Source organism: Acyrthosiphon pisum, chromosome A1 (assembly GCF_005508785.2).
Source record: "Acyrthosiphon pisum isolate AL4f chromosome A1, pea_aphid_22Mar2018_4r6ur, whole genome shotgun sequence".
Classification (NCBI taxonomy): domain Eukaryota; kingdom Metazoa; phylum Arthropoda; class Insecta; order Hemiptera; family Aphididae; genus Acyrthosiphon; species Acyrthosiphon pisum.
In genome coordinates this window covers 81,570,065-81,578,565 of record NC_042494.1, presented here as the reverse complement: position 1 = coordinate 81,578,565, position 8,501 = coordinate 81,570,065, and the positions used below count along the sequence as shown (strand labels likewise).

At 30.6% G+C, this 8,501-nt stretch overlaps 1 protein-coding gene across 1 annotated transcript; it reads right to left on the bottom strand.

Annotated features, from left to right (window-relative positions):
- Positions 1 to 4,437: 4,437 nt before the first annotated feature.
- LOC100569579 (small ubiquitin-related modifier 2-like) lies at positions 4,438 to 8,118 on the bottom strand. Its single transcript, XM_008183627.3, has 4 exons — positions 8,003 to 8,118; positions 7,796 to 7,924; positions 6,251 to 6,367; positions 4,438 to 5,033 (listed from the first exon to the last, which is right to left on the bottom strand). Exons 2-4 carry the CDS (start codon positions 7,811 to 7,813, stop codon positions 4,881 to 4,883), a joined length of 288 nt encoding a protein of 95 aa, XP_008181849.2. The 5' UTR covers positions 7,814 to 7,924; positions 8,003 to 8,118; the 3' UTR covers positions 4,438 to 4,880.
- Between the last annotated feature and the right edge of the window lie 383 nt (positions 8,119 to 8,501).

Sequence of the window (8,501 nt, the reverse complement as noted above, 5' to 3'; positions counted from 1 at the left end):
ATGTATGTATATGATTGACAGCCAACAAGTGGTGGAGAACTACTTATAAAGGCGAAGTAAAAAACGGAGGATCCGTATCAAAATACTATGATGATACCTATCTAATTTGTCATGGTATAGATTATGGTAAATCACGAGTAAATCATTAAATAAAAAGACACCACACCCATACTCATTGTTTTAATCTCACAAATGCGTGACTAGGCAAAAGAACATTTAGCTGTTCATGTAAAATCAATTCAAAATTGTTCAAGAGTCCGTCCTGATAATTTTCGTGGACGTGGAAAGATCATTTTCTATGTACAAAAATAGTTTAAGCCCTAACCGTCAACATTTTACTGAAGACAGTTTATCTAAGTATATTGTAGTTATTTTTTTTTTTTTTTATAAATTAAATGCTTTTTTATTGACTATATATTGCTTTAAAATCCGAACCCTACTCATGACTTAGTTTGCTGACTGTCTATGAGTAAATTTGTACAATATAATAGGCACGCCTAAGTAAATGCTTGATTAAATACATTTAATTTCTTAATAATTTGATTTAAAATATTACAAGGGTCATTAAGTCTAAAATTCAGTAACTGGAATTATAATGGTTACAATAAAATAAAATATTATTTAATAGTTTATACTTACAGATCTTTCACAATAAGCGTTCATGAGCTTTTTCAAATAAGCGTGCTTCTTGATTTTAAATTGTACAACGGCATTGTTTTGACTCAGCACTTTCAAATTTATTTTTTCGTGGGCATCCTATAATATATGACGTTATTTTTAGTATTGATTGGATGGCATAAATACTGACATTTAAATTTGCACTAAATTAGTTCATAATCGAGTGTTAAAATTTTGAATAGACTCGAGGAACATTCAACATAATTACAAAGTATGATTTGCATGATTATGAACAAAGGCTGGACAAGTAATTGATATTTTTTAACTCAGTTAAGTTAAGTTAAGAATTTTTTTTTTCAATTAAATAAAAATTTAAGTTAATAGATATTTGTAATACATGAATCAAGACTAAATTAAGTTAACAAATAAGGTTAACTTATCGTCAATTAAAAAGGTGAGTTATTAATAAAAAAAAAAAATACGCATTTATGAGGTGTTATTTAATGAAATAAGTGATAATCACTTGATTAAAAATCATCATTCATAAGTAAGTTACTATTCAAACAATCTATGATAGTCATTATTGTACAAATAAAAAATAATCAATAACTAATAAGTAATGAATAGGTATTGAGATTTATGAATATAATTTGTGGCATCGATGTCTTCATACAGGCGACTAATGTTACCCCTGTATTAATATTTATAAGTAACGTATTAATACAATATATTAGTTTTTAGCTTTAAACATAAATACAAAGTTTTTTTTATAAATATCTTATTTTTTTTTCTGATAATATTTTTTTATATTCAGCAAACTTATAATAATTATTATAGACCAAAAATCCATAATAAACAAAATATTTTTCCGGATAATAAAAATATTCAAAATTAACTTAATTGGGAAAATAAAGAAAAATTTGAGTTGATTTTAAGTTAATGTAGAGGCAAATGAGTTAAGTTAATTAAAACAATCGAACTAATAAGTTAAAATTAACTTAACTTCTAAGTTATTAAAACGTTAATGCCGCCCAGCCTTGTTATTAACTAATAATATTTGTTGATCGTCAGGAGACGACTTATCGTGTCAAATATAATAAATGTTCGTGATAATAGTTGTGTCAACAGTATTGAGATGCGTCAATGATGGTGGTAAATTTCACGCGAAGGTATATTTCTTATATCGTCGCAACAAGTTTCAATTCGGTATCAGCGACGCCATGATGCAGTTTCGAAAATCTCGATTGTTTAACGAGTCAGAGATGGATATATTTTGTGAAGCAAACAATCGCGCGCAGCAATGAAAAAAAACCACTAAGTCGTTTGGGCCAGGAGCCGACACCGTAAAACTCAAAATATGAAAAATGGAAATGCGTAGGAATTCGCGCGGGCATGACGCCGACCGGGACGCGAGCACGAGGTGACGAGATGCGTCTCGCCGGGCCTCACGTCGAAACGGGTGAGGTACAAACGGCACCAGTCTCGTATGTTGGACACCATTAGACACGCCGTAACTCGTGTTATGGCTTATAGTGCGCTTTCGTCGAACTCGTGTTAATACTTACACTTTTGACCACGGCCATTTTTGATTGTTGATTTTTATGAGTGCGTACAAAACAATTCGCGAGCTGTCTTACGACGGTGACTTTGAAGTGTGAAATAATTTGAGAATGTGAAATGAGAATTGAGTTTTCCTATGAAACATTAAACAAAAATTAATTCGGTTGTGACTGGCAAAAATGAATATTTTACAGTATTACAGTGACACTTACACACTATAGACCGGACGCCGACGGCTACAGTCAATACAGTCAGACAGACAACAAACAAATGCAAGCGAAGTCCGATTTACAGAATGCCGCGGTTAACCCACGTACTCCGTAGTATAAACAGTATGGATGGATCATTGTTGCCACCGACGCGTCGGTTGTTAGGTTAGTACCACCGTCGATGTGGCGTCAGTACATATTATAATGGGTATGCGATGCCTCCATTTTGCGACTCATTTATCAACGATAAAATAGTGGGAAAAGTTCATATTCACAAAACTGATAGTCGCAAAATGGCGGCGTAGCGTCTCTACCGTCAGCATAAAACAAGGAAATTAAATATTTTATTATTATGTTTTCTATCTATGTTTTTTTAGGTAGGGACTAGGGAGCATCGCCCTGGCGGCCTGGCTACACTGACCTGAATGATCAGACCATCTAAAAGTTCTGATCATGTTGAATATATTATTATGCGTTTTCATATAATCTGTGGCTATCACAAATTCTTAAAACGTATGTTGGTTTAATACTTTAATGATTCATAGTTTGCTTGAAATATTTTAAAAATACAAATATATTTTACCGTAACTTAATATTTTTTATAAAAACAATAAAATAAGTTATTTAATTGTAATTTGTAATTCTTGAATAATTTGTAATATTTTTAGTCAGGATTTACACGTGTTGTAGATGTAGATGTTTTCTTCATGTTATTACATATTTATTCCTCCTATTAATATTTTTACATCATCAACAGGTCGATTATTTTTATCCGTTTCTACCATGCCCATTCGAGGAGTTGGATCGAATAAATTGTTGAATCGAATAAATTGATGAAGTTATTGATTAATTGATGAATCGAAATGTTTGATGAAGCTACTAATTAGTTGATGAATAAGTTAATTGATGAATCAGCTTAATTAATGACGTTATTGATTAGTTGAAGAAGTAATACTCATTAATTGATGATATTATTGATTAGTTGATGAAGCGAATTAATTAATAGAGTTATTGAATCGAATTAGTTGATGAAATTATTGAATTGAATTAATTGGTGAAATCATCGATTAATTGTTGAAGTTACTAAATAGTTGTTGAAGTTACTAATTAGTTGATGAAGTTATTGATGAATCAGATAAATGAATGAAGTAATTGATTAATTGTTGAAGTTATTGATTAATTGTTCAAGTTACCTACTAAATGGTTGTTGAAGTTACTAATTAGTTGATGAAAAAGTAATTGATGAAGTTTTTGATCAATTGATTAAGTTATTAATTAGTTGTTGAAGTTATTGATTAATTGGTGAAGTTATTGATTAGTCGATGAAGTAATACTCATTAATTGATGATAGTTTAAAATAATGGGTTTATTTGTAATATGCAAACTAAGTTTATTTGTTTAAATCTTAATGCAATGAAACTAATTTATGCTCACTTAGTATATCATACCATCAACCAGAATAAATAAGCAAATACATACAAATCGGCCTGTAGTTATATTAGTATATCATGCTAAATAATTGAGTTTGGTGTATACCCAAAGGCAAATACAACCTTGTTAAAATTGTGTTTTATTTTCATGATACATGTTACATTCAGAACAATCCATTTTACCGTCATTATTAAAATTATAGTTAACTATCCTGTTATACAACAGGTGTGAGAATATTATTTAGGGTCTCTAGGCTTTTTTGTGTGTATATTTTAATTTTGAAGCAAGTAATGAGCGTAAATCATAACTAGTTTTAAAATTAAAATTTAAGAAACCTAACGAGGCGCCCTTGTATTAAAATTTGAAAAAAATTGATAAATTGACCAGTGCAAGATGGAAATAATAAAAAAAATGGGTATGTTTATAACTTGGGTTCCGAGCCTTAATGTTAAATTATTTTCATTTTTTAAAATTGTTTTAATTATATTAATTATATTTTAGGAAATAAAAAAATGTAAATATTTATGTATTGAAGACTATAATGAAGATTTTGATTTCCATTGTGTGAATGATGTCCTTTCTCAACATAGCCTAATGTATACAATATAATGTGGAACACTTTTTAAGATTCGGATTGAACATATAATTTTAATAATCACAATCATTATAGTAGCATTTACACATTTCAATGAATCAATCATTTAAAATAATTAAACAAACTAAAAAATCTCATTGATAATATCAAAAGTTTATTATTAAGCTAGAGAAATATGAAAATAATAATAATTGTACGAATTAAACTGTTTACATAATTATAAAGTGTTCATTAAATATTTTAAATCTGTTTTATACCTCATATATCTTTGGTTGATGTAGTAGGTATATTCTTGAAATCGTTCTAGTTGATTATAAAATTGTATTATTTATAACAATTTTTTTAATATTGCCAGCTTTGTAGATAATAGACATTGTATGGTATTGAGGTTTAAAAAACTAAGATGTGTTAACATGTTATGAGGTTTATAAATAAAATAAGATTATATTAAATATAATAATAAGTAGTTAATAGTAGTCTAAAAAAATGTTTTGACCACCAGTCTGCTGTTGATAGACTTCAATTGTATCACCTTCTTCCATATCTAGGGATGATGGAGTATCAGCTTCACTAATGACCTGACCATTGTATCGGAATCGGACTGTACCCATTGCCAAGCCCTAAAATATTATAATTTTGAATGAATTAAAAAAAATATTGAAATTGTAAACATTAATCCAGTACATAGGCTTAGTTAATACTATACTCTATTCAAAATAAGAACAGACCAGGCAGTGGACAACAACTCGCTGATGTTTGCACATCTATCCCCACTACGGCTTCCTTCACAAATCAGCCCAACATATTCGCCCTACCCGTGAGAACTACCTGCCGCTACCTACTTGCTAACTGCCATGTTACGCAATAAGCTTAATTGTGATGAGCGAAGGCGGTCTATTTTTATTCTGAATAAAGTATAGCCTTACAGATAAATAAAAATATTAATATTTAAAATCAAAATTCAAAATGACATACATTTTAAAATGTGATATTTAATCAAAAACTGTGCAGCCTCGGAGACTGCACATGTGCGAACGCGACGCGGTTTCGTCATGATTTTTTCCGTTCTTATTTGGTATAGATTATGACAAATTAGATAGGTATTATCACAGTTGTACTAGTTTTGCGCAGTAGATACGTATCTCCTTCACCTCCGTAGTTCTCCACTTCTCATTGGTTGATTTTGTTCCATGTGTTATATGTATGTATATGATTGACAGCCAACAAGTGGTGGAGAACTACGATAAAGGCGAAGTAAAAAACGGAGGATCCGTATCAAAATACTATGATGATACCTATCTAATTTGTCATGGTATAGATTATGGTAAATCACGAGTAAATCATTAAATAAAAAGACACCACACCCATACTCATTGTTTTAATCTCACAAATGCGTGACTAGGCAAAAGAACATTTAGCTGTTCATGTAAAATCAATTCAAAATTGTTCAAGAGTCCGTCCTGATAATTTTCGTGGACGTGGAAAGATCATTTTCTATGTACAAAAATAGTTTAAGCCCTAACCGTCAACATTTTACTGAAGACAGTTTATCTAAGTATATTGTAGTTATTTTTTTTTTTTTTTATAAATTAAATGCTTTTTTATTGACTATATATTGCTTTAAAATCCGAACCCTACTCATGACTTAGTTTGCTGACTGTCTATGAGTAAATTTGTACAATATAATAGGCACGCCTAAGTAAATGCTTGATTAAATACATTTAATTTCTTAATAATTTGATTTAAAATATTACAAGGGTCATTAAGTCTAAAATTCAGTAACTGGAATTATAATGGTTACAATAAAATAAAATATTATTTAATAGTTTATACTTACAGATCTTTCACAATAAGCGTTCATGAGCTTTTTCAAATAAGCGTGCTTCTTGATTTTAAACTGTACAACGGCATTGTTTTGACTCAGCACTTTCAAATTTATTTTTTCGTGGGCATCCTATAATATATGACGTTATTTTTAGTATTGATTGGATGGCATAAATACTGACATTTAAATTTGCACTAAATTAGTTCATAATCGAGTGTTAAAATTTTGAATAGACTCGAGGAACATTCAACATAATTACAAAGTATGATTTGCATGATTATGAACAAAGGCTGGACAAGTAATTGAAATTTTTTAACTCAGTTAAGTTAAGTTAAGAATTTTTTTTTTCAATTAAATAAAAATTTAAGTTAATAGATATTTGTAATACATGAATCAAGACTAAATTAAGTTAACAAATAAGGTTAACTTATCGTCAATTAAAAAGGTGAGTTATTAATAAAAAAAAAAAAATTCGCATTTATGAGGTGTTATTTAATGAAATAAGTGATAATCACTTGATTAAAAATCATCATTCATAAGTAAGTTACTATTCAAACAATCTATGATAGTCATTATTGTACAAATAAAAAATAATCAATAACTAATAAGTAATGAATAGGTATTGAGATTTATGAATATAATTTGTGGCATCGATGTCTTCATACAGGCGACTAATGTTACCCCTGTATTAATATTTATAAGTAACGTATTAATACAATATATTAGTTTTTAGCTTTAAACATAAATACAAAGTTTTTTTTATAAATATCTTATTTTTTTTTCTGATAATATTTTTTTATATTCAGCAAACTTATAATAATTATTATAGACCAAAAATCCATAATAAACAAAATATTTTTCCGGATAATAAAAATATTCAAAATTAACTTAATTGGGAAAATAAAGAAAAATTTGAGTTGATTTTAAGTTAATGTAGAGGCAAATGAGTTAAGTTAATTAAAACAATCGAACTAATAAGTTAAAATTAACTTAACTTCTAAGTTATTAAAACGTTAATGCCGCCCAGCCTTGTTATTAACTAATAATATTTGTTGATCGTCAGGAGACGACTTATCGTGTCAAATATAATAAATGTTCGTGATAATAGTTGTGTCAACAGTATTGAGATGCGTCAATGATGGTGGTACATTTCACGCGAAGGTATATTTCTTATATCGTCGCAACAAGTTTCAATTCGGTATCAGCGACGCCATGATGCAGTTTCGAAAATCTCGATTGTTTAACGAGTCAGAGATGGATATATTTTGTGAAGCAAACAATCGCGCGCAGCAATGAAAAAAAACCACTAAGTCGTTTGGGCCAGGAGCCGACACCGTAAAACTCAAAATATGAAAAATGGAAATGCGTAGGAATTCGCGCGGGCATGACGCCGACCGGGACGCGAGCACGAGGTGACGAGATGCGTCTCGCCGGGCCTCACGTCGAAACGGGTGAGGTACAAACGGCACCAGTCTCGTATGTTGGACACCATTAGACACGCCGTAACTCGTGTTATGGCTTATAGTGCGCTTTCGTCGAACTCGTGTTAATACTTACACTTTTGACCACGGCCATTTTTGATTGTTGATTTTTATGAGTGCGTACAAAACAATTCGCGAGCTGTCTTACGACGGTGACTTTGAAGTGTGAAATAATTTGAGAATGTGAAATGAGAATTGAGTTTTCCTATGAAACATTAAACAAAAATTAATTCGGTTGTGACTGGCAAAAATGAATATTTTACAGTATTACAGTGACACTTACACACTATAGACCGGACGCCGACGGCTACAGTCAATACAGTCAGACAGACAACAAACAAATGCAAGCGAAGTCCGATTTACAGAATGCCGCGGTTAACCCGCGTACTCTGTAGTAGTATAAACAGTATGGATGGAACATTGTTGCCCCTGACGCGTCGGTTGTTCGGTTGGTACCACCGTCGATGCAGCGTCGGTACATATACATACATATTTATAATGGGTATGCGATGCCTCCATTTTGCAACTCATTTATCAATGAAAAAAATAGTGGGAAAAATTCATATTCACAAAACTGATAGTCGCAAAATGGCGGCGTAGCGTCTCTACCGTCAGCATAAAACAAGGAAATTAAATATTTTATTATTATGTTTTCTATCTATGCTTTTTTAGGTAGGGATGTTTTCTATCTATGCTTTTTTAGGTAGGGATGTTTTCTATCTATGCTTTTTTAGGTAGGGACTAGGGAGCATCACCCTGGCTACACTGACCACCCCAACTGC